The sequence below is a fragment of the Coptis chinensis genome, chromosome 8 (genome assembly GCF_015680905.1).
Source record: "Coptis chinensis isolate HL-2020 chromosome 8, ASM1568090v1, whole genome shotgun sequence".
In the NCBI taxonomy this organism is placed as follows: domain Eukaryota; kingdom Viridiplantae; phylum Streptophyta; class Magnoliopsida; order Ranunculales; family Ranunculaceae; genus Coptis; species Coptis chinensis.
This window is the reverse complement of record NC_141463.1, coordinates 371,966-398,663: the sequence shown is the minus strand read 5'-3', so window position 1 is coordinate 398,663 and position 26,698 is coordinate 371,966. Positions and strand designations below refer to the sequence as shown.

The 26,698-nt window shown below is 36.8% G+C and overlaps 3 protein-coding genes across 5 annotated transcripts; 2 read left to right on the top strand and 1 right to left on the bottom strand.

The window, feature by feature from the left end:
- Positions 1-1,904: 1,904 nt before the first annotated feature.
- LOC147479128 (tubulin beta-4 chain-like) lies at positions 1,905-4,161 on the top strand. The gene is made up of 3 exons (XM_086581078.1): positions 1,905-2,623; positions 2,719-2,988; positions 3,218-4,161. The coding sequence occupies exons 1-3, from the start codon at positions 2,230-2,232 to the stop codon at positions 3,883-3,885; spliced, it is 1,332 nt and encodes a 443-aa protein (XP_086437204.1). The 5' UTR covers positions 1,905-2,229; the 3' UTR covers positions 3,886-4,161.
- Positions 4,162-4,936: 775 nt separating this feature from the next.
- LOC147479127 (uncharacterized) lies at positions 4,937-9,298 on the bottom strand. Its single transcript, XM_086581079.1, has 7 exons — positions 9,121-9,298; positions 8,633-8,913; positions 8,489-8,544; positions 8,268-8,346; positions 8,032-8,170; positions 6,733-6,846; positions 4,937-5,601 (listed from the first exon to the last, which is right to left on the bottom strand). The coding sequence occupies exons 2-7, from the start codon at positions 8,803-8,805 to the stop codon at positions 5,410-5,412; spliced, it is 753 nt and encodes a 250-aa protein (XP_086437205.1). The 5' UTR covers positions 8,806-8,913; positions 9,121-9,298; the 3' UTR covers positions 4,937-5,409.
- A 3,836-nt stretch (positions 9,299-13,134) lies between these two features.
- RAD4 (DNA repair protein Rad4 family) lies at positions 13,135-25,628 on the top strand. 3 transcript variants are annotated; one of them, XM_086581075.1, is made up of 13 exons: positions 13,135-13,292; positions 13,359-13,426; positions 13,515-13,694; positions 13,809-13,901; positions 14,428-14,520; positions 14,644-14,745; positions 20,115-20,164; positions 20,690-21,385; positions 21,744-22,053; positions 22,141-22,335; positions 22,441-22,593; positions 24,410-24,619; positions 25,002-25,628. In XM_086581075.1, the coding sequence occupies exons 1-13, from the start codon at positions 13,259-13,261 to the stop codon at positions 25,377-25,379; spliced, it is 2,562 nt and encodes an 853-aa protein (XP_086437201.1). In that variant the 5' UTR covers positions 13,135-13,258; the 3' UTR covers positions 25,380-25,628. The 3 variants fall into 3 exon arrangements, with proteins under 3 accessions (XP_086437201.1, XP_086437202.1, XP_086437203.1); XM_086581076.1 differs by having other exon boundaries at positions 13,148-13,292; positions 13,369-13,426; XM_086581077.1 differs by having other exon boundaries at positions 13,243-13,292; positions 13,338-13,426.
- The last annotated feature ends 1,070 nt before the right edge of the window (positions 25,629-26,698 follow it).

The following is a 26,698-nucleotide window of genomic DNA, read 5'->3' as shown; positions in this document are numbered from 1 at the left end:
TTATTACTGGTGCTTGTCTATTTGTTGTTAAACAATAATAGGTACAAGTGAGAAATGAGAGAAGTGTACGTGAGAATTTGTAAGTGGCATATGCACAGTTTGAAGGGACTCTAGGGAGAGCCTGGGCAAACCATAAATTCGGCTTGACCTGTTGACGATATATATATATTTTTTATTGAAGCTAGAAGCCTAGAACAGATTTGTTGTTTAAAACTCTAATTCACAACGCATCCTCAAACCAATAAGTATAATTCTGTGGAATAGAATTTCGATTTCTAGTGCCCTTTGTGTAGATTGTGAAGTTGTTTCGTTAATTTGGTATCTCTTTTACAGTTTACAGAGTTTACTCTTACCATTATTACGGTTACCACAGGCCTACAGCCACACTCAGTTGTTGAAGCTTTCCCTAGTCTATGACTCTATGCGCTAAGCCTACTTTTTTTATACTGGAGTTCTAAAACATATATTCTATCATTGTTCCTCATCGCATAATGAAATTAAAGACTCTTAACACATAACAAAAAGTATCAAGGCATTGTAGTACAGTGGTACTATAGCAAACAAAAACCATGAATGTGGAAAAATGAAGTACAAACTAATTGGATGATGTGTGGTACTGTGGCATTTGATCAACAGATTATAAAATATTGATAATACACATTAGTACATCACAAGAAGTAAGATCGTATTGTAGTCATGTAATGTACTAAACAAAAATCAGGATTGTTGAAAAGTACCAGAAAAATACAAATGTACATGACCTGTAACTTGAATCATAGAATTTTAAACAGAATTCTGAAGAAAGTCAAGAAACTACCATTTAGTGGGCCTAAAAGGTCTCATCGCAGCATCAGCAATGGTCATCATTGAGAAGACCGTTTATTCAATCATTGGGCTCGTTTTTGTAACGTGGACATCACCATTTGACAATCTATAATTTGTTTCTTGAGATGGCCAATTCCTAATATTTGGGCTTTAGAAATATGCTAAACGTGTAAATGTGTAATCAATGATGGATAAGGAGAGACCAATTTTATATGGGTATATGCTCTAAATCATGGACGCACTAACCAATGGGTTGTGTCCGCGTCGGACGCGGTCAATGCGGTCAACTAAACTAGAAAGAGGGAGGGTCAAGATAGAGTCTGGATACGGGTCAATATAGTCGGGATGCAGATTTTGACAAAAAAAATAAATTAAAATAATATTAAAAAACTCAATTTTTTATTTTTTTTATTTTGTTAAGACTTATGACATGTTTTTAAAATTTGATTAGGAAATATTAAACTTAATTTTGTGATTATTTATTTTTAATAATTTTGAATTTATGAATGTTAATATATTTAATTTAGTTTTTAATGTTCAATTTTATATAAAATAAAATTATAAATATTAATTAATTTCCATGTCATTTGCTGCATCTACATCCTATATTTTTGAGATATAACCGAGTCTGCGTTCGTTCGCGTCAATGTCCACGTCCATGCAACATAGGGTATATGGCTCCCTAACGGTACTTGGAGAATGGAGATGCTAGCTTAACCACAGCGGTGTGGGTGCCTAGACCCGCGGTTCCGCTCTATGGCTGGTTGTAGCACCTGCGGCTAAAATCCCCACTGCACCACGTAGTTTTGCAAGCTACAGTGCTTCTGTACAGTCCGACCACTCATAATTGAAAGTGAAGTTACAAATAAACAAAACGGAATCAAGACAACTATAATAACAAGCAAGTAGAAACAGAAAAACCACAGATACCCTACCAATATTTTATGATCACCTGAGGCCCTGAAAGCACCATTCAAGCTAAGCATGCAATAATTTTGAATATTTCCTAGGATACTTATCGCTAACACTAGTACTTTAGGGAGGAAATATGAAAGAGAAAGCACACCCAAAGTAATACTAGGCCGGCAAGGTGAGCTTGAATGATCCAACTACAAATGGCAACCATGTATAGAAACATTCTACCTAATAATGGACAAACTATTTCTCACCAGCCGGACAATTCTCAACCGCTTAATCAGGACTACTAACTTAATCCCCACCATCCATTTTCTTAGTGGGAATTTCAATTAACTCTTCTATATGAATTGAACAAAGTTCTATATAAGAAACTATCTATTCCTCCATTATTACAAACTTCTCTGCTAAGAGAGTGGAAGTACTAGTTACTCAGTTGGACGTTTCTTTTCAATCTAAGTCCCTAAACATACCCCTTCGTAAGCCAATATGCGTGAAATTCTTCATATTCAAGGAGGACAATGTGGGAATCAGATTGGATCAAAATTCTGGGAAGTAGTATGTGATGAGCATGGTATTGATACTACTGGAAGGTACGTCGGGACCTCTGAGCTGCAACTTGAGAGAGTGAATGTATACTACAATGAAGCAAACGGTGGCCGCTATGTTCCTAGGGCTGTTCTTATGGATCTTGAACCAGGTACAATGGACAGTGTCAGGACAGGTCCATATGGGCAAATCTTCCGGCCTGATAACTTTGTGTTTGGTCAGTCGGGCGCGGGTAATAACTGGGCTAAAGGACATTACACCGAAGGTGCCGAGCTCATTGATTCAGTACTCGATGTCGTTAGGAAGGAAACTGAGAATTGTGATTGCTTGCAAGGTTTGTACTTTTTAAAAAAATATAAGATAGACTTATAACTACTATATACCTTTTATGGACTGTGAAGGATCATAGTTCCTGTTGGACATGTACAGGTTTCCAAGTCTGTCATTCACTTGGTGGTGGGACTGGGTCAGGAATGGGAACTCTGCTCATATCAAAGATAAGGGAAGAATACCCAGATCGCATGATGCTTACTTTCTCCGTCTTTCCTTCTCCAAAGGTGTCTGACACTGTCGTCGAGCCCTACAATGCAACACTTTCTGTTCATCAGCTGGTGGAGAATGCTGATGAGTGCATGGTCCTTGACAACGAAGCACTTTACGATATCTGCTTCAGAACTCTCAAGCTCAGCACCCCAAGCTGTAAGTTATAACATCTAAGTAAATAAAGCAAACCAATTTATATCGAGCAAATAGAGCATGTAGCTTCATTCATTACCAGAAGAATGTGTGTATAAACTCTATGAAAAATATGCCAATACATTTAGAACATGATCGGGAGTTTGCTATATAGTCGTAGCACACATCTATGCAACCCTAGCTTTGATTCTACATTATACTGGTTAGATAATTTCTACTTTGTTTGATCTAGTTGGCGACTTGAATCACCTAATCTCAGCAACGATGAGCGGGGTTACATGTTGCTTAAGATTCCCTGGGCAGTTGAACTCGGACTTGAGAAAGCTTGCCGTGAACTTGATTCCGTTTCCAAGACTCCATTTCTTTATGGTTGGATTTGCTCCTTTGACGTCCAGAGGATCACAGCAGTACCGTTCACTGAGTGTCCCTGAGCTGACCCAACAAATGTGGGATGCCAAGAACATGATGTGTGCTGCTGATCCACGACACGGACGGTACCTCACAGCATCTGCCATGTTCCGTGGGAAAATGAGCACCAAGGAAGTAGATGAACAAATGATCAATGTGCAGAACAAGAACTCATCATACTTTGTGGAGTGGATTCCCAATAATGTTAAGTCAAGTGTATGTGACATCCCACCTAGGGGGCTATCAATGGCATCAACATTCATTGGGAATTCAACATCGATACAAGAGATGTTCAGGAGGGTGAGTGAACAGTTCACAGCAATGTTTAGGAGGAAAGCATTCTTGCACTGGTATACCGGTGAGGGAATGGATGAGATGGAATTCACCGAAGCAGAAAGTAACATGAACGACCTGGTATCAGAGTACCAGCAGTATCAGGATGCCACAGCTGAAGATGGTGATGATTATGAAGATGATGATGAGGAAAAATGAAGGTGTTCGACTACTTTACTTCTACATATGTTTCACGCTATGATCTACCATTGATTGAGTTCACGAAGCTGGTGATGCAGATGATATGTGAGAAAGATACTTGTAACCTCAGAAATATATGGACAATGTGGTAGAAATGCAAACTACCTATTGCCTGTCGTCTGACACCTTATTCAGGCTTTTTCAGATTGAGCTTGAGTGTGTTTTCTATTGCCTATGGAGCTTGCTTTATGTATTTATTTGCTCCCCCAAGATAATCTATCTTGTTTCCTAGAAGACTATAACTAAGAGGGTTAACTAGTTAGCCCATAAAACCCTAACTAAGATTCATACTTTCATTCTACGTCAACAGTTTATCCACCCTATTTTGCTGGAAGTCTGAAACTCAAATGATAATTATGAGTTTACGTAGTCAGGAGGGGCGAATGAAGGCAACTAAACAATAAGAAAAACAGTAGAATAACGGACAACAAAGTACCAACCAACTAGATGTAGTCTCCCAACCTTCGATAAGCAAGATCCAAAAAGACAACTGAAGATATCATATTTGTGAGAAATTTAATGTAGCATTTAGCAGGCTGATACAGAACAAATCCATGTTATCTTCAGATCCCCCTGTTACACTGTCAACATGATGTTGTAGATCAAAGGGTGTCTAGACCGAAAATCCTTAAGGTCTGAACCAGAAAAGTTGGGACACCCATTATTATTTAAACTCTAGGAGCATAAACAGTTGAGAACTAGATTTGATTTTTGCGCTTTTTCTGGCTTTCTTGGAGAAAACCGAGATAATACGTGGAGCAAGGGAGCCTAACATCCCACCTCTAGGCTCTAGCACATAACAGTCAAGAGGTTCTATTTTTATGTTCACAACAGTATGACAGTACATTAATGAACAAGTTAAGTAGAATCTCTGTAGCTAGTGAAATAGTATGCACATGTTTTGGGTTGCTCTGTGGCATGAACCCTAAAATGTGATATGTAACAGACTCTCACCAAAACATGTGTACTTAACATAATTTAAAAATACCTTAAAAAAAAGGATGAGCGGTAACTTAATAACTTGGTTCACATTCACAATCTATCCATTAGAATTCAAGCCAAAAATAGTTGACATCCATTCTACATAAAGATACACCTGAAACAACTATAACTGTATAAACTAGCTTCAACTAAGTAGAGGAAGGCTTCTAGAAAAAGAAAACTTCATTCAACTTGATGTAGATTGGAACCATGGAGAGCTTAACAAGTTCTCCTGTTCCAAAATGCTGAAAACATTCCTCTTCTCCTCCCCAAGAATCACAATCTTAATGTCGCAAGACAATTAAGTCTCACCTCACTTTGATCTAGACTTGGATCCCCTTCAGTCTTTAATACAGTGGAGGATTTGGACAGATGTAAATACGTTATGTTGAAGACGGACTCCTCCAATAGCATGGGCGAAGGAAAATTTTAAAATTGTGATACACAACTGAAGATGAGGATAGATATATATAGGCACCAAGAATGTGGTATCGATGGATTTCACTCGAGAAGTTTGTTACATGTACTAACCCCAACTGCTGCAGCGAGATGCCAAGCGGCATGAAGATATGGAGTTTGGGGATATAGATCATCAGCAACAAAAAGCACACCTCCCAAGAGAGATGACATCTTGTGCACATTATAGGCCATTTTTAGCTCTGGCTCACTCAGTGCCCTTTTTGCAAATGCTACCTGGAAGAGAACAATGGTACGAGACATAGGGGTCAGTATCTTCCTCAAACAAATAAATCACTCAAAAAGTAAATAAATAAAAATTGAAAGAAAAAAATAAAAAACTTCTGTTGGAACATACCTAGAGGGAATTAAAGTAAAAAAACTTCTTCTAAAACCATCTAATGTTGTATAATAACCTTTCCTACTACTCACTCAAAACGAAGAAGTGCATAATTTTCCTAATCAGCTAGCCGGTTTGAAAATTTTCAGGTGTACCACAAGTTCCATTCCATCAAACAAACTTGTATAAATGAATGAGAACTTCCAAAAGGTATAAGACTCTGAATTGACTCCGAAACACATACACCATCTATTTGCCAGAGTGCTTCAGTTCCACTTCTTCGTTGTAAACACTACCATGAGTAGACCGTGTGAGTTGAAATTCTGTGATGCTTTATGTCTTCAGATGAGTGGATAAAGACTACTGATTTGAACAAACAAAAAGGTGAATGATCAAGGAAGTGGCTTGAAGTTGAGAAAAAGTGAAAAACTAAACTTCGGAGTGAGAACGAAGATTGGAACAAGCTTCAGAGATCAGTGTCAAGATCAACTAAGGAGAGGGAAGGTAGCAAAGTAACAAAGACAACACAAAGACACCTGAGAAGACAGGAGAAAGAAGAACAAAAAGATCCTTAGACTCTATGGACGACCTCCTTGTAAATTTTAAAAGCTGAAGATCCCTTTTCTTTTCATTCATGTTCGCACTGACGCGAGTCCTGTGTTGCTCTCTATCTTGCAAGGTCGTAGGCACACGCACACACTTACAAAATGGAGCCAATACCTTTGTGACCGCCAAATTACAAATAAATGTTATTCCCCAGAATGAGTTGTCCACAAAGTGTTGACTTTCAATGGCAAGTATAGAGGAGGATGCTGATTGAGCTTCCACATCTAGGCTCTGGTTTATGGGTTATTATAGGGGCACACACTGACAAGAGATTGTGTTGAATAGCTTCACTGAAAGGCAATATGTAACGTAATCTTGTAGTTATCAGAGGATGGAACTATGGAACCATTATAAACATAATGATATACTACCCTAAACAAGTTTCCAAAAATTATATATGTAAAAATCAAACAAAAGATTACCTCCATCATTCCCGTGTGGACAGCTGAAACCATCAAGGGTTGAACAGGTAGAAATAATGCAGATGCGGCCATAAGCAATTTTGGGTTCTCATTACTGAGTGCTCTAGATAGACACTTCAAATTCAAAACAGGAACAAAAAAAAGGGTTGGTCATTTTGTACAAGAAGTTTATATCCAAGGAAAACATTTAAAAGAGTTCGCAGATCACACAAAAAGAATCTACATAAGGAAAAACAACATAATTGATAACGCATGAAGGAAAACAACAATGAGCCAATGGTCAACACTATGATCCATCAGCAAACACTAAGCACAAAATTATTTCTTTTATTCAAACCAATGAGCATTTATGTGATGCATGGATCTGAAATGGATGTAATAAACAATCTGAACAAAATTAACAAATTTTAGATCAGTACTTCTAGGAATGGATGCTTCTTTTAATTAGCTTTCATCTTTTATCCCGGCAAAACAGAAAACCCCTCCATCAACTCAACTGGAATCGTGAAGATACCCCACTAGACAGTTCCCTTACTTCTAATAGGCAAAGATTATATGGATGATGCATCACTTCGACCAGGATTTATATCTTCCCCTTTTCAAACTGGTCAAAGTGGAGTTTCCTATTTATCCAATGACAAAACAAGGCTGTAGACAGATATAACCTACAGTAAAACAAAAAAAACAAACGAGAAACAAACAGAAGAATGCAACATAATGAAACTCCCCCTAACTTTCCAAGTTACATCTCAATGGTTCCCCACACTACAACTTTCCAAGCAAAGAGTCCCATCTAAATACAAAGCTCCCAAATGGGTGCCTTCCCACTCTTCCTAAACTTTCGACAAAAGGAAGACCGTGTCGCATTGATCAAACCCTCCAAAGATACGGATATGACCACATGATTTGCAATCTGCTACCCTCATAAGAGTGAAGAAGAACCCAAGGCACTACAAATTCGTTCACCTAGCAGGGGACTACTCAGGCTACCCCAGAATGAAGGACAAAACAATATCAGACCTGCCAAGAGTATCTACAATGACAGTATGACTGACACACCCCTAGCTAACTTAAAAGCGGGAAAATATTGAAAATGGGTGTCCTTATCCTAAAAAGGATAGAATTGTTAGGATCTTATTGAGTATTGCATGCTACTCAGACTACTACTACTACTACTATTGCTACGACAACAACAACAACAACAACAATAAAAATACCAATAGTAATAATAATAAGAATAATACTAACATTAACAATTCTAAGTAATTTCAAAGAATTACTGAGCCAACTTTAACTTACAACAGTTGCTGTGGCTATCATTGTGTAGTCAGCCCATCTCAGATACTTCCTCAGCTCTCCTCTGGAAGAGTGATATAAACTTGAGGCAACACCAACTCCAATTAGTGAATTAGCATATAGTTTAGTATTCCAGTTTTTCCTGCAATTTATTTATATGTGTGTTTTTTATGCCAAAATTAGTATCCAGGCAGAAAGTAAATGTGAAATTCAATAAAAGAAGTTGACAGTTAGCTCGCCTTGGGGCTTGGATTCCAAGGGCAATAAATGGAAGAGATGTAAGCACATTGGCGATTGTTTCTACAACGTGTTGATCACCTAATACAAGAAGTGAAAATGTAGAGCAATTATACATAAGATAGCAGTGACGATGCACCCAGTATAAAGACTCGGCCTAAAACAACCTTCCTAATAATAGGACTATTAACAATATGAACTCAAAGCATTGGTAAGGAAATACCTTGAAGACAACACCGGATGGGTCGGAAGCATGCTGGTCTCTGTTGCCATAATCGTCTACAGAAAACACAAAAGTATTGAAGAATTTCGTCAGTATTCCATTTTAACCACTATAAAGAAGTTAAAGAAATGTATTTACACTTACAGCATAAACAGTCTCCGATTATCTTCAGTACTAGAACCTTGATAATACGTTGAATGATGCAAGTACCCGCATTGAGAATCCTCTTTTACTGGAAAAGGTGAATGAGGTACCATATGCACCCCATGAATTCCTTTAAGGGATTTACCACTACTCTGCTTAGTTTGAGGACTCATAAACACTTCCGTTGCTGGATCACAGTAGATTTAACTGTGATCCAGAACTTGTATAATAAATTATAAAAATACTCAACTTGTCCAAAAAAAAGTTCTTCTCTTTCCTCTCTGTAAACAGTAACAACATTCATTTGTAAGATAGTACATACATAATCATAAGCACAAGTGAATTTGAATCATGATAACAGGTTGATTCTGTTGGGGCCATAAGAAGGCATCTATGCATTATTTCTTCCCAAGTAAAAAATATATACATCAGTTAGTTTCATTGCATGCAAGTAAAAGAAAAACAGATGGAGAGAAACAAGGATGAACCTGGAGTGATTCTACGAAGATCTGTGGAGAAGAGAGGTGTCAGTTAAAAAAAGTAGGTAGTTCGGTTAAATTGGTTGGTCATATAACTCATATAAGAGTTGGTTTATAAGGTTTCCGCCCAAGTCATCATTTTGTAAACAAAAAAAAGGTAAAATGAGATATGCCAAAATTCCAAAACGAATCTTCGGGGACCAGTTGAGATATGCCAGCATATTCTCGTGCTACATTTTTTTTTTGTTTGGGAGTCCAAAATTGCCCACGCCAACTAAGATTTTTTTGTGTGGTTTCTTGCCAAGGTCTCTGCCGTCGACATATGGGTCTCGAGATGTGCAAAATATCATCAGAAATTATTTGTTTAACCAATTAGCATTTTTATAACTTTTATTTATTTAGGGATTTAGCTCATTTTATTGGGCCTCCATAAGCAATAAGGCTGACGTGGGTGTAGGTTTTAAAGTCATGTATTGGTGATGCCCGAGTCCATTTTTGCTGCAATTTTCTTATGCTTAGAGCATCTCTAGGTGATAGTATCACCTGTTAAAATCTTTAAATTTGAATAAATAATTCAGAATTTTTCGGAATTCCAACTCTAGGTGGTAGTAAATTCGATCATATAACTGTTCGATTAAATTGAAATGATGATTTGGATCGCGGATAATTGGTAATGTTCGTATTGAATTTGGTACGACAATAGGAATGTCGAGTGAGTTTTTTTTTTTTAACTTGGAGGCGACAGTGGTAATGTCGCGTAAGGTAGCCATATTCCAAATTTGCGAATGATATTTGCGATCACATAGAGTTTGTCAAAATTTGCGACCAGATTCTCCAAATTTCGTATTCAAATTTGAAGAGTATACTACCACCACCTAAATATACTCTTAGTTTGCTTCCGATCCAGTAAAAAACCTTCACCTGTCAATAAAAAAAAATATCATTCTATTCTCTTTCCAGCTCATTTTGTTTTGTCTTATTTCATTTTGTTTTGTTTTCAGTTTTGTCATGTTGTGCTTTTTGGGTGGGAGTAAAGAATGAGAAACAGAATGAGCTTTGGGTCCGTTTTTATTGACAGGTGGAGGCTTTTTATTATACCGAAAGCAAACTAAGCATTGGAAAAATTGCAGCAAAAATGGATCCGGTGATGCCCTTAATTATCTCTAGGTGGTAGTATCACCTGTTAAAATCTTTAAATTTGAATAAATAATTCAGAATTTTCTGGAATTCCAACTCTAGGTGGTAGTAAATTCAGTCATATAATCTGTTCATTCGCAAATTTGACAATTTGGATGCGGATGCGGAGCGACATTAATAACGTCGCGCGTCATTGCAAATGTCACCCCCATTTTTTTTTTACTTTGACCAGCACCACACGCCAGTGGTACTATCGCACGCCACTACTAATGTCGTGCGAGTTATTTTTTGTTACTTTTTTCAATTTGGTACGATAATGGGAATGTCGAGTGAGTTTTTTTTTTTTAACTTGGGAGCGACAGTGGTAATGTCGCGTAAGGTAGTCCTATTCCAAATTTGCGAATGATATTTGCGATCACATAGAGTTTGTCAAAATTTGTGACCAGATTCTCCAAATTTCGTATTCAAATTTGAAGAGTATACTATCACCACCTATATATGCTCTTAGTTTGCTTCCGATCCAATAAAAAATCTTCACCTGTCAATAAAAAAAAAATCATTCTATTCTCTTTCCAACTCATTCAGTTTTTGTTTTGTCTTATTTCATTTTGTTTTGTTTCAATTTTGTCATGTTGTGCTAGGCTAATATAGACTAGCAGTGGCAGCACTAAAAATAAATAAAATTTGACTTTTGGGTGGGAGTAAAGAGTGAGAAACGGAATGAGCTTTGGGTCCGTTTTTATTGATAGGTGGAGGCTTTTTACTGGACCGGAAACAAACTAAGCGTTGGAAAAATTGCATCAAAAATGGATCCCGGTGATACCCTTATCTAGTTGGGTAGGAAAAAACATCTCAGTGCAAAAGTGATTAGATGAAAAATAAAAATAAGCTCAATTACTTTTAGGCGATTACCTAGGTGGATGGGTGCCCATGACACTTTAGTCAAAAAGATGTAGCTAGACTCGCCTCGATACGTCACATCACTTTAATTTACATTTACAAACAATTTATTTCTATGTTGTGGGAAAAATATTAAAAATAACAACCCATGCAGAATCAATTTGTTAAAATAGATATATTTTGGTGTCGCTTAACCACTCTCCCTCAATAGTCTCATTCTCTCACGTTTTCTCATCCAATCGATATCGATGTTTTTGTCAACTATTTTCATTACTGCCTACTTATTTATAATGGTAACTGTAATAAAATAAATATTTTAAGTTAGTTGGCACTTGGTAAAAAATGATCCGAGTATATAAATTTACAACAAATAACGATGCCAAAATATTGTGAATAAACAATTGTGCACCTAGCTATAACGGTCATTTAGATTTTGATGCACTACTAACACATCGTGCACGGATGCGCCTAAGTGGAATGGGAGCTATTATAGTAAATTGTAACAAATTTTAAAGTAAGTTGCTGATTAAAAAGTATTTTAACTAATGGGACGAAAAAATCAAATCGGCTAAAAGTATATGTTTTACTAACTTTAGTTTTAGATATAAAGAGATACATCAACATATGTTAAAATATGGACGAGGTTCCATGATGTGTATGAATGTGTGATGAACATAAACCTAATTTTGTTGTCGTTTTGTTTTGAATTGTAATAGTACGAAAATCACATAATATTAAATTAAAGTGATAGAAGGGCTGGTGGGGTGAATAAAATGTTGTGGAAAATATACTGAATATATAAAAGAGGAATCATAATAAATTCTTGATGCTCCTCGTCACCTTGGATAATAAAAATATGTTGTAAAGAATATTACAAATAAATAAATTTGCAAACTCATAAAGATTCAAAACCCACTTTTATAGCTGCAAATCTTGATAAGAAAGATGATGAAGAGTTGGTGAATTTGTTGCAAGAATACAAAGGTGTGTTGTTGAATTGGTATGTCTAAATTATATTTTTTTCATGAGTTGGGTCGCTGAGGGTGAGACCATTTTGAATAAATTGGATGAAAAAGTCATGAGACTGGTCAATTGTCATTATTAAACAAATAATTATATTAAATCCTAGGTCCACCCCATGTAATAAACAATATTAATTGAGAAAATCAAACCAAGAAAATTATATGTAATAATTATACCTTCTTGAATAATAAAATGATGTTGTAAATGATAATACAAATAAATCAAATTACTAAACTCATAAAAATACAAAACCCAATTTGATAGTTGCAAACATCTTGATAGGAGACAAAACAAAATCCATTATAAAACTTATTTATTTATTTTTTTCAATAATACCATTATAAAACTTATTGTTACTAATAAACTCACACCCATATTAACAAATCATGCATTTTAATAGGAGATTAAATTATATTTTAAAAATCTTTAAGGCAAGTCACCATAAGAGCATTTCCAATGCAAGTCGCTATAAGGGGAAATTGAGAGTTTTCACATTTAAATACAAAAAATTTATTGTCCAATGCAATGGTAACAAAGTTGGTGACTTGTAACTAAGTCACAACGAGAGTAGCACTTGCTACTGAGATTTTCATTGAGTTGTGAGCTTCGGACGGAATATTTTATTCAATCACGTGTGTTTTTTCGATTTTTTTTTTGTTTTTATTTTAAACTTGGGACGGAACGTTTCATTTCGTATGGCGTATTTTTAGCAAAAAAGGGGAAATAGTCCTAAGTGGAAGTGAAAAAAAAAAAAAAGTGTTTCTACAACAACACTTTTTGAACCAATTTGTGAACACAATGATGCGTGCAAGCAGCGTAGACCTTGATTTGCGTACTTAAGAAATAGTCCTGTTTAAGTGTCAGTGAAAAAAAAAAAAATAATTTTGAAAAAAAAAAATTAATGGGATTTAGCAAATGGGACGAAAAAATGGACTAGAGTCTCGTCGAGATTTAAAGGATTTAGTTTAGTTTATCAAAAACATTGTATCAAAACAATTCCCTTTGAATATACTATTTGAATTGTTGAATGTGTGAACAATAAATACAGAAGAAAGAAAGAGAGAAACAAAAATTTATCTTCCAAAAAATGCGAACTCCCAAGAAACACGAAGAAACACCCCGTAAGTAATTTATTTATTTTTATTTTATTTTTGTTTGCAATAAAGAGTAAAACTTTATATTCCCAGGTGGTCTCAGTGATATATCAATGAAGGGTGTAGAAAGGCTTCTGAAAAACAACAACAATTTTTCACAAGTTAGTTTCCATTGCTCTCATTATTAATTTTATTTCTTTTCATGTACTTTAAATGATATAAAGATTACTTTTTTATGGCTTTTCAAAGTCAGAAGAAGCAGGGCCATCATCATCACAGTATACTAGTTTCCCCAAAGCTACTGAATTTGAGTGGGAAGACGGGTTTATATCCACACCCGGTTCTAGAGAGGTGGTTGTTCAGTTTTATGATGATTCACCATCTACTTCCAAAAAGAAAACTATTCCAAGGCCCACTGTCCAAGACAAGGTAAACCTTTTAGATACCTTGTTTTCAAGATGTAGCTTATTAATTGAGGAGAATGTACATTGTTTTGAAGATGTAGCTTATTAATTGAGGAGAATGTATATTGTTTTGTCCTAGGAAGTTGCTGAGGTCGTGCATAAGGTTCACTTGCTTTGTTTGATTGCCCGTGGAAGGTTAATTGACAATGCTTGTGATGATTCTCTTATTCAGGTGCTTCCTCACTTAATGTGTTTGTCGTCTCCTGCACGTATATACACTTTTTTTAATGCATACATAAGTGATAATCTTTATTATACTGTGTATAACATTGTAAATATGATGGGTAACTAGATATGTGAGTTACTGTATCTTATTTAGTGAACTACCTTCTGGTTTGGTGATATGTCCATGTTGCTGCGGTATTCTTTTCTCTTGAGTTGATGTATCATTTTGCCATCAATATGAATTGCGCCTATTAGTGCATATCAATCCTTTTACTTCATTGAGTTGGACAGTATGATGGCTGGGTGACATTAATCAGTGCTTAATACCTTGGCTATATATGATCTGAATAACCTACGCATGTATGATCTACCCTTCATTGTTTAGAGTTCAGACGTCATGTCATTTTTAATTTAATTTGTTTTCCTCAAGTATCTTTCTTATATTGAAATTAATAAATTTTTTGAAAGGGAAAAAAAATATTATTTCGTTTGTAGTTTCATATTCAAATGCCAGAATTCTGTGATTGTTGCAGGCTGCGTTGCTCTCACTTATACCATCATATTTACTGAAAAGAGCTGATGAGCCAAAATTGACTGCCAAGGCTTTGACACCCCTTATCAAATGGGTATGCACGATCTTGTTAATCAGCTAACATAGTTTGGCTTATTATTTTTTCTTTCTTTTTTGATGTATATGACGACTTAGTTTATTTGCTACTCTTATACTGCAATTTACTTGGCATATGCAGTTTCATGATAACTTTAAGGTTGACTGCTCAGGCTGTCCAGAGAAACCATTTGAGCTCTCTCTAGCCTCTGCCCTTGAAAATCGCAAAGGAAGTGCAGAAGAGGTATTCATATTTTCTTTGATATTTAAGATGCAAGTGAAAGAAAAACAATACGTGCTACAAATCATTTTCTTTTTCTTTTCTATTTTTTTTCCATGAAAAATATGCAAAAGATCTTAAGAACTTGTAACTTACTAGACATGTCTATGCAATACCGGTGACCTCATTATGTCCTTTCCTTTGCTAGTTGAGACCTGGAGAGCATTTACTCATGCCGTTGACAGGCGCTTTAGTATTCCAATTGAAGTTTATCTGTATGGGAACATCAATGTCGATCTATTCCCTCTTCTTATTCTTTTCCTCGATAAAACTCAATTCATTTCATTAAGAGAAAAAGATCAAAAAATACATCGAACTTTGCAGTTGGTTTCAAAATAGACAATGTATTTTTTTTTATTCAAATAAACATTGTACTTCCAAAAAAATTGAATTTAGTCATACCGTCCAATAGCGTGCTGACGTGGCTCGTTAGAAATTTCCCCAAATCTAATTTGCCCATCTGGCATCAGTTTCAACCTTGAGGTGGCATCCACATAACATTTCGACTGAAATATATTAAACCAAATTTCAACAACAACAATAAAATTGTATATTTCACCGGCACATTGCTATCACTTTTCCCTCCAATTATTAATCACTTTTCCCACCATTTTGTGCAACTTTTCCTTCCATTTTCTCTTTAGGGTTATCTCCCCACCCCCCCAATTGACAGTTAGAAGTAGTCAACTAATAGTGGTCGTTATTTGACTAGTCAATGATCGTGAATTGTGGGTTACAAAACTGACATACACAATATTATATTGTATGTATCATCTTGACTAGAAATTCCAGTAACAATTGTGCGAACGGTGCCCAATAGGATGATCATCCTTTGTGTCTATCATCCTTTTTGCTCTTATTCCTAATTGCAACTACTGGTGGGGGAGGGGGTTAATCCTAAGTGTTTTTACTCTCTGGTTTTATGATGTTGTTTGAGCTCTCTTGTTTTATTGCAAAACACAAGATAAGTAGAGACTGCAAATAGAGATAACAACACTGACAAAATAGAAAGTACATAATAAAGATAACAACACTGTTATAACATTAAGTTATCCTATTTCAAATGTCATAAAGATAAGATAGCACTGACAAAATAAAGACTACAAAATAAAAAGCATTGAGACTTCACATACTGACAAATCATAAAGTTTAGGTTCCATAATCCAAAACATCACACATTGTCATAGCAAAACGAGATCAACATGTCAAACAAGAGACATTGCTTCCAAGGTGTCCTAACTGTATCATTTGTTAACTTCTTCAAACCTAAAGTCTTAGAGCATCTTTAGCAGTGATATCAACCTAGCATCAAACACCAAATTCTCAAGAATTTGGTGTTTTTTCAACTTCAGGAGAACTACATGTTGATGAAAACACAAAAAAAAACACCAAACCAAACACCAAATCGACCAATATTTGGTTCCAGGTTTGATGCTGTATCAAATCACTCACGTGGGGGAGGGGGTTAATCCTAAGCTATGACTACTACCCAATCAGCCTTCTCATAATCCGCATCAATCAAAATACCCAAAGGTGTATCAAAATACTATTTCTAATATGTACAAACTCATCCAAACTCCTAATAACCTTCCACCACTCTCTAACACCAAGTAAAGCCGATCTAACTCGGTAATCAATAACATGCTGATATTATAAAAAAAATAATAATGCGTATAAGATAAATAATTAATTGGTCCAACTCAACTAATTAATATTCAAAATATTTAATCAAAACTAATTAATTACCTGAGTATTAGTCACTGCACTCGACACGTGTAGAAGACATAACTTTCATATCAAGTACTTCTCCAGGTGCAAATTGCCAATCGAAGTCGTTCATCTGATACTCCAGTACTTAGAGATGTCTATCAGTCGGCGCGACATCCTCGGGTTCTTCTCCCCCACCGTATTGTACTTCCTCGGATTCTTCTTCCTCATCGCCAATGTCATTTGTGTACTGCCAATCATCACCGTCGAAAGGTTCAAAAGGATCCATATAAAATTTTAAAAGTTTAGGTAGGTTTTTTTTTTTTTTTTTAACTAAGGAGGGTTTATAATTGAGAAAAGAGTTGAAAGTGATTGAACCGCGCGGCTTTGGTCATGATTATATAATAGTAGCACGCGGCATTGAGAACACCGCGCGATTTTGGCAAAACCACGTGGTCTTGGGCCTGTTAGTTGGGCTTTAGTGGTGCAGTTTTGCCAAAACCGCGTGGGCTATATGGCGCGGTTTTGGCAAAACCGCGTAGTTGCTTGGTGTTTTTTGGTTCGGTGTTTTTTTGGTTCCTCTCCTAAAGATGCTCTTAGTCCTAGGTTTAGGTTTAGCTGCTTGGGCATCAGGTGCTGCAATTGGTGTTGTATTATCCCTTTATGGTGACTCCATCAACAAAGTTGGCAACCTCCTTCTAGCTTGAGGGTTAGATAGTTGTTGAGGTCTAGCTCTGGATGGTGTACACCTTACTTCAAGAGGTTTAGGTTGAGCTCTTCTGGGTGCTGGAGCCCTTTTTGGTGAATTAGTTGTATTCTTTCTTGGTGTGGACCTCATTGGTGAAACATGAGTATTACTCTTCCTAGTTGATAGTTGACCTCTACTCCTTTTCCTTGAGGAAGAAGCTCCTAGGGCAGATGACATGGTTGTTGAAGCCTGTGTACCTAACCACTTGAGTATGATCAATGTCAGTAATAGTTTGAAGTTTAAACACCAAGTTGTTCATCAATATTGACATTATGTGATCCCTAGCCCTAAAGTCAACTGCATTCAACATCACCTTGTCAAATTCCTGAGGTGTGGAACCCTTGGTAGACTCCTAGAAAAGAGACTTCAGTTGTGCACCAGGGTAGGTTTTCTTGAAGTTGGCATAAATATGTCTTGCACACATTCTGTGCTCAGCAATAGGGAATAAGTAAGCTATGGTGTGCACAAGACCTTTTTACTGATCAATACTAAAAGTGATTCTAGTTCCATTACCTAAATCCAAGTCATTGTCCAGGTTCAGTAAAAACCACCTCCAACTGTCATTGCTTTCACATTCAACCACTGCCCAAGCAATTGGAAACATTTGGTTATTTCCATCTCTTCCAACAGCAGACAATATTTCCCCTTTGACAAAACTTTTCAAGAAGGCCCCATCCAAGTCAATGATGTTCCTGCATGCCTCCTTCCACCCACTTTTCAATGCATGGAAACAAACATACATTCTATGAAATCCACCCTTTCCAGTTCCATCAGGACTCTCTTCAACTTGAATTTTAACAGTACTGCCTTGGTTGCTCTGTATGATTTCTTGAGAGTAGTCCCATAATTTACCATAGTGCTCGACCAAAGATGCCTCAACCTCACCCATGACAAACTTCTTAGCCCTATAACACTGGATCTTACTGACATGTATCTTATAATTCTCTCTTACATCCACTTTAAAGTCTTCCAACTTCCAACATGGATTAGCAACAATTCTCCTAACATACTTTCTACACAACCACCTTGAGTTTGCAATTTTTATATTGAAATGCTTGATACATTTATGTTCATTGTACAAACTCTTTATCTGAAAACTCTTCTCAGCTTGCATATACGTGTCCCATAACCTCCACTTACACTTTTTACCACACTCTACAAGCAACCATTTAGTAGAGTTCCTAGTGAACCTAAGAGGACAAAGATTGGCCACTGCATAATCAATAAGATACTCCTTAAGTTCTTCACAACTACTAAATCTCATTCCAAGAACAGGTTTCATCTTCATTGAGTCATTCTTTTTATTGAAAACTGGAAACCTTGCTCGATTCCTCTTATGCACACCATCCTCATCACTTATAGGACTATCATAATCATCAAAATTAAAACCTTCATTCACATCAACTACTACATGATCAGTGACTTCTCTTATGGTATCTTTTTCTTCAACAATCACTTTAGGTGCTTTCTTCTTAGGTACCTTCTTAGTAGCCTTCTTAGCTACATTTTTTTCAATTTGGGATCTCCTATACTTAATCAACACCTCATCAACATCACTACAATTCCCCATGCTATCAATCTCTGACTCAGTCTCATCAGAGTAATAGTCGTCAATCTCATCATCACTATCAGTCTCTGAACAAACATCCCCCAAAATTTCCTCTTCAACACAATTCTCAACATAAACTTCAATTGCTCGTTTTTTAATTTCCTCAATCATCAAATTTGTGTCGACATCATTGGAAACTAGTCTAAGACCATTATCCAAAGATATCCAAGGAACATTGTAATATAGAGAAGTGAATGTCTGATAACCCAACTCTTTAACTATGCCAACAAGTTCAAAATATGATAACTTATCAATCTCTAAGTCGTTATAATACACAATCTTCCCATTTTCATAAGATAAAATAGGACAATGCGCAAAATCCCCACCATGGTGCAACTCTAGTGAATATGTATCATGAATCACTGCAAACAAGTTCAAACTATACTTGAAAGAGAGTAAAAGAGACTATAAACAATGTTTTTGGAGACTTTAAACATTGTTTCGCATGCATTGAGTCAATATTTTAATATAAACCCTAAACAGAGATAGTGCTCTCATAAAAAATATATGCTTTATAAACAATTCAAGCTTTATAAGCAATTCAAACAGACAAACAAACATGAATTTGCTTTATAAATCAAACAAATCAACCAAAACCATTTTTTATTCAAACAATTCATGCATCATAAACGAAAAAGGAGAAAAAAAGCTTACTCTCGAATGAAACCAACGCAATCCACTTTGAAATTCCCAAATTTGTCGGCTGCTCACCACCAACCAATTTAAGGTTTTTGATCTCGCCTTTTTATTTCGAATCTCAATTTCAAACATCTTAAATTTCGATTTCACTACAATATCGGATTTTCAGTTGACATTTCAGAAATTAGTGTGTCGAAATGTTATGTGGATGCCACCTCAAGGTTGAAACTAATGCCAGATGGGCAAATTAGATTAGGGGGAAATTTTTAATGACCCACGTCAGCACGCCATCCAATTAATTGAACAGTATGGCTAAATTGATTTTTTTTGAAAGTACAATGTTTATTTGAATAAAAAAAAAAGTACGTTGTCTGTTTTGAAACCAACTGCAAAGTTCGATGTATTTTTTGGTCTTTTTCTCTTTCATTAATGTCACAAATGGTCCAAAAATGCTGTAGAAACATATATAGTTCAAATGTTTCCATTATTCGTATAATTTTTATACTTTTTGTTTTGAAATGTTTACACGTGCTTTATTGGTTAAATCAAGTATGTTTCTTGGTGGAAAAATAAAATAAAAGTTATGATGTTTGAGCGTCTGTTGAAATGATACCCTATATTGTTTTGCAGGTAGCTGCACTGTCAGTTGCACTATTTAGAGCTCTCAAACTTACAACCCGGTATGTTGTAAAGAAATGTGCATGCTTATTTTCTGAATGCTACTAGCTATGGTTATATTAGCAAAAAAAATTCCCCGAAACAACTTTGTTTTGTGGACATTTTGATTTCTTCACCAATTTTGTATGGCATAGAGATTTAGGACTCTAGTTTCTTGTGGAAATAATCTGTGTGTAGGACGTCATATCCACAAAAAAAAAGAGTTGGATCTAGTTTCTGAGGGGGTGATGTAAAATTTTATTCAAATGAAAAAGTTGATCCATGGCTCCCATTTAGTTTCATAAGTTATGAGATGGATGATTCAACCCCTTGCGGGTGGTCTGCTCTTCCCACTTCTAGGGCAGAAAAGGCTGTTGGGACTTGCTGGACCAGGCTGGAGGCAGGCCTGGATAAAATACTAGTATGATGAACTTTGCTCTGAACACCCATCATGTGCCGTGGTTCTTCCCTATGGTTTATTAGAAAGTTTATCTTTATTTGTAAACTTGAGATATTGAAATCCATTTTTTTTTGGTGATGTGTTGTAGGTTTGTGTCCATTTTGGATGTAGCCTCCCTTAAACCAATCACTGGCACGTCTGGATGTTCAAGCGAAGACTTAACTAGGGTGGACTCTGGGTTATTTGATTCTTCTACCCCTATGGTGACAACGCCAAGAAAAGTGTCTGTTTCACCTCTTCAGTCGCCCTCACATAAATTAAGCTTAAAAGAAAAGAATTCCTGTGGACGGGGAGCGAATGAGGAAAGGTTGAATACAATAGCTTCCAAAGAATGTAATGATAGCTCTGAAGCTTGTCGAACCAAGTCTGATGGGTCAAAGAGGAAAGGGGATCTAGAGTTTGAGTTACAGTTAGAAATGGCTGCTTTTGCCACTGCGTATGGACTCCATGACAAATCAAGTTCTCAGATGACAGACTGGTCAAGCAGTTCAACACAACTTTCTTCTCCTTCGAATATATTTAAGAGAATCAAAACAGAAAAAGTTCCAGTTGTGTCTCAAGGAATCTCAACTGCAGTTGGTTCAAGAAAAAGAGGAGCTCCTTTGTATTGGGCGGAAGTCTTTTGTGGTGGGGAAAACTTGACTGGAAAGTGGGTCCATGTTGATGCTGTCAATTCAATTATTGGCGGTGAGGAGACAGTAGAAGCTGCTACTTCAGCCTGCAAAAGGACTCTGAGATATGTCATTGCTTTTGCTGGGAATGGCGCTAAAGATGTGACTCGCAGGTTTGTTTTTTGTGTCACTTCACCTGTCAGATGAATTATAACCATAGGATGGAAGAGCATATAGATTCAAGATTCCCCCGGTAACAATTTTTCTTGAGATAATCATAACCCCTCTCATTTTTTGAACCACCTATCCTATGAAATTTATTTGTGAATAAAATATTTAAATTGTCAGCTAAAGTGAAAAGAGTAAAATTATTGAAATGAAGGCGCAAGCAAGGTTTCTACATGAAACTATGACACCGCAACTAAGTTGGCACCCACAGAGTTGTTACTTATTTTGTGAGTTATTGCATATATCATGCATTCTGTTTGTTGTTATTAAGAGGAATCAGTACAACTACATCTTAAATTTCAGGTATTGTACCAAGTGGTACAAGATTGCTTCACAACGCATAAATCCACATTGGTGGGATGCAGTATTAGGGCCATTGAGGGAGCTTGAGTCAAGGGCCACCGGAGGTCTGGTCCTTATGGATGACCGCCCATTGTTTACTTCAAGTGAACCTGAGATGGTGAACCCATCGTCCAGTTCTGTCAATGCAGTTCTGAATGACTCTGTTAACACTTGTATTCAAGAATGTTCTAGGTTTGCCACCCGGAGCTCTCTTGAGGACATGGAGCTGCAAACTAGGGCCCTAACTGAGCCACTTCCAACCAATCAACAGGTGTAGTATACAAGAGTTTACATGCAATTGCCTTTTATGGGTTTTGCATCGTCTTCTAATGATTCATTGCTTGGTTCTCTAGTTCAGGCCTACAGTAATCATCATCTATATTGTATCGAAAGATGGCTTAGCAAGTATGAGATGCTTCGTCCTAAAGGTCCAATACTTGGTTATTGTTCTGGTCATCCAGTCTACCCCCGGACCTGCGTCCAGATACTACAAACAAAACAAAGATGGTTAGCAGAGGGCTTGCAAATTAAGGCAAATGAAAGTCCTGCAAAGGTCTGATCGTGTAATTACACATTATTTTAAATAGTTGAAGCTATTGATCATCAGCTATTTGAGTGATGAACTTTACATTAGAAGTTTTTATGATCCCTGCCCCAGGTGATGAAGCGTTCTGTAAAACTTCGTAAGGGAGAAAATTCTGAACTTGGTGTTTCCGAAGAAGATGAAGCTCGAGGATCTTTTGCATTATATGGGAAGTGGCAAACAGAACCTTTGGATCTTCCCCGTGCTACAAATGGAAGAGTACCAAAGGTGAGATTTCACTATTTTTCTATGTTACATGCACACGCCATATTTCAAAACTGATGCGTGTTGGATATGTATCCGCATGTCTTTGTCGGACACATTGTATGTGATATACATCTTTTTTTTTTATATTTTGCCGTGTCAGACACTTTGTATCCGTGTCGGAAAAGGCCACACCTATCCGTGTCAATTTAACTTTACTATTTTTTTAGTAGCTGCTCTTACCCCTTCCTCAATATTTTTTTTTGATCGGTAAAATATTGATTAGGGTTTATATGAAAAAAGTACTACAGGAAGGATGAGATGCCCTACAAATAGAAAGACAAAAATATAAAGGATCGTTCCATAAAAAGACATGCTTCCAACACCTGCTATGCCCGACAAAGAAAAAAAAAACTAGATAGAAAACAACGAAAGGTCTCTTCACAAAGCATCTCCAACTCAGCATGAATGATTCTCATCTACACACAAAATCCTCAAACGGGATGTCTTGTGTCTCCTCATGCACCTTAGAGCAAAAAAATAGAAAAACCTTCTATGACCATAATGACCTCCTCCAAAGATGCCCCAAATATATTTAATCTATTAAGTAAGAAATTATAATGAAAATGAGAGTAAAGTTTTAAATGCATAGGATATTTGCCAGGGGCAAACTGTGACTTAGAACTTTGGGAATTCAGATTAGAGTAGCATGTTATCATGTGTTCCGATGGAAAGGTCCTCCCAGTTGTATAGACCAACTCATTCCAGCACATATCCCTGCATGTAAGTGATGTAACAGATTCGTACAAGATGGGAAGTTGGTGTATCCCGATAAGTCAGGACCGGACCATTACAGGTCATCACAGGATGCTCTTAAATACCAACTAGGATGTGTCAATTCTGAATAATACAAACCGATTTCTTTTAGTTACTGCATGAGCATCTATTCCTGGTTGTATTAAGAGAAAGAAAACCATGGCTATATATTGACAGTTATTTGGGATGGACGGGGACTCCACGAGCAATGTTTTTTTCATCTCTCATAAAGTATCTGGTATGATTTCACCTGGATTGTATATGTCCTGGGTGCGTCTTGCTTGGGTGTTGTATTCACTCACTTGTTCGAGTACAGTTCCCTTCTCTTCATCTGGTAGTATCTTCTGTAATTGAGTTTACTACCTTTTGCAATCTTTTGGGACGTTTGGCTTGAGGGGAATCGGTGTCACGTTGTTGGAATTTCAGCGAGACAGAGTATTTTATGCCTATTAAGGGGCTTCTTATATTGATGATCTAGATCCAGAGTTTCAGAGAGTTCAGCTATTGTCCTTTCCAAAATTATGTACCTCGATAGGATCAGTCGCTATCCTTGGATACTTGGTGTTGGATTTGGTTGTACTGTTTATCTTTCTTACCTTGCACTGCTAGGTCTCCTCAAGGTACTTTGCTTTTATCAATGCAGTTGTCTTTTACCTGGCAAAAAGTAAAGTAAAATGAGATAAATTCGGCCTATGTAGCACTCAGTTAATCTCATAATCTAGAGGGACTAATTTAGTAGTTTCTGAAGTTTGCACTCTGGGAGGTGTTAAGAGTATCTAGTCCTTCCGTTAAATATATCAATGCATGGCACCTCACCACCTTATTACTCGTGGAATTTAATTGTGAAATGTTTTTGATGCGTCATGTTGCACATATATTGTTAGTTAGAACCTCTATTTCGTGTAATGTCGTAAATGGCTATGATGGTTAGCCGTTAGCCCATGTCAACTATGCCGTTCTTTTGATTTTCAAACCCGAGATTATTATGTTTATGATGCTGATTCCTGGGTTTGGCATTTTATAGAATGAGCGTGGTCAAGTGGATGTGTGGTCGGAGAAGTGCCTACCTCTTGGAACTGTACATCTGAGATTACCCAGGGTGGTTCCTGTTGCAAAGAGGCTTGAAATTGATTTTGCTCCTGCTATGGTTGGGTTTGAATTTCGTAATGGCCGTTCTGTTCCCGTCTACGAAGGGATTGTTGTCTGCTCTGAGTTCAATGATGCCATCATACAGGTAAATTCCTCTATCTATATAATTGCATAGCGAACCTATCTTCAGGAGTGTTTTGCTGCTGCAAGATTCATTCTTTGATGTGTTAATGCTAAAACTTATTTTCAATTGCAAGAGGGAATCTTGAAGAGAGCCCTTAAGAGTTAGAAATTACTAAGAATATTGAGCTGATTCTCTGAGTTTCTATGTGCTTGTGTGGGTAGTGTGTGCATGTGTATGCTTGCGCAATACTTACTATGTTCTCTGCAGAGCTTACTGGTTTCAAAATTTTCTTGTTAGATACAACTTGTCCAGATCAGAACCTTCCAGGCTGAACTCTCCCTATAACAATGAAATATCCTTGTTGCTTTTGAAAGGTATAAAATCATAGTTCTTTGTTATTCAGGCCTATGCAGAAGAAGAAGAGAAAAGGGAAGCGGAAGAGAAGAGACGTGATGAAGCCCAAGCTATTTCAAGGTGGTATCAGCTTCTTTCATCTGTCATAACACGGCAAAGGCTGAGAGATGCTTATGGTGATGATTCAACTTCAGAGATACCCCACCATCTCAACCGAAAAGAATCAGCATGTGGAATGCAGGTTACTAATTGTGAGGGCAATAACCCTGAAGGCCCGCGAGGACATGCATTCAAGTCAGAATCAACAGCAGTAACGAAGGACCATGAACATATATTTCCAGTTGAGGATCAAACTTTCGATGAAGAAAGCTCAGTGAGAACAAAGCGCTGCCCTTGTGGATTCTTGGTCCAGGTTGAGGAATTGTAGCATTTGAATTGAGCAGTTTCTTATTTTAAACTAAACCTAACTTGTGAACATTTTGGCCTCATTGAGTTTAGATTAATGATGTACATAGATACACGTCAAACAAGGATGGGCCTGTTTTGGATTGAGTCGAAAGATCCCCTCAGCTCCCCTTTGTTACTCTTTGTATGGGAGAGGAAGGGGAACATGTTACACCTGTACCGACTTTTTCTTGTAAAAGTCTCAAGTTATTGATTTTTTTGTTTTCCTTAATTTTCTTGATTATTCTCTCCCTCATCTTTATTGTTTGTTTTCTGGTTTTCCTCCTGCTTGTACTTGGTAGAACTTGATATGATTCTCCGATTACATGAAGTTGCTTATTTCGAGTAAGAATGGATTCTCTTGATGGTTTTTCTTAGTGTAATTTGGCCTCTGCATATTCAAATTTATCATTTTAATCAACAGCTTTGATGGGTATACTGTAAATAAGCTGTGTAAAATTCACAACATTCTTTAATGGCTGAGTATTAACAAACCTGAAAACTATTGTTTTATCCAAGTTTATCAAGCACTTCCAAGGGGCCATGCAGCAGTCATTGCTACAAAAGCACAAGATTGTGCGACATCAGTTGACACAATCAGACAAATGGAAGCTTTAAAATACTGCTATGGACTTTTGTTTGTCAGGCTGATGTAGAAAACATTTGATCTAGGCCTGAGGTCGCGCGCAAGTGCATCACGAAATTCTATCCACGTAACGGCTAACTGGAAGGTATATACTATATTTGTGACTTAGGCTGAGTCCAATGGTGCATCACCTCGATCTCCATTCCAAAAAAAACTGTGTTTTGAGGATGGGGAGTCAATTTTGGCGTGTCCAATGGTTTGGACCATTCGACGCAACTTCGACCGGCGCGGAATTTAAAAAAAAAATGCATTCCACGCCACTTCAAGTTTGGGATTTTACAAAACTACTTCGGTATGAAATTGAAAAATCATTCCACGCCACTTTCAAATCGCCGTTTGGGTTTTACAAGGGAATTATTTCATTCAGCGTGGAATGCACTCTCTATTCCCCGTATTACTCTCTATATATAGAGAGTATTATGGAGATAAGGGGCAAAAACCACAACCACTCCCTTCACTTTTGAGGGAATGGGAAGCCATTGCACCCAGCATTAGGAGGGAATGCATTCATGTAGAGATGGTGTGTAAATTGGTTATTCTCTTCATACGTGTCTTATAGCCTTTGCTGATCACCACAAATCTTGAGCAATTAAGTCAGACAAAGATGATCCCAGATCTTTATAATGACTAAAACCATAGAATAGCTTCTTCTTTTT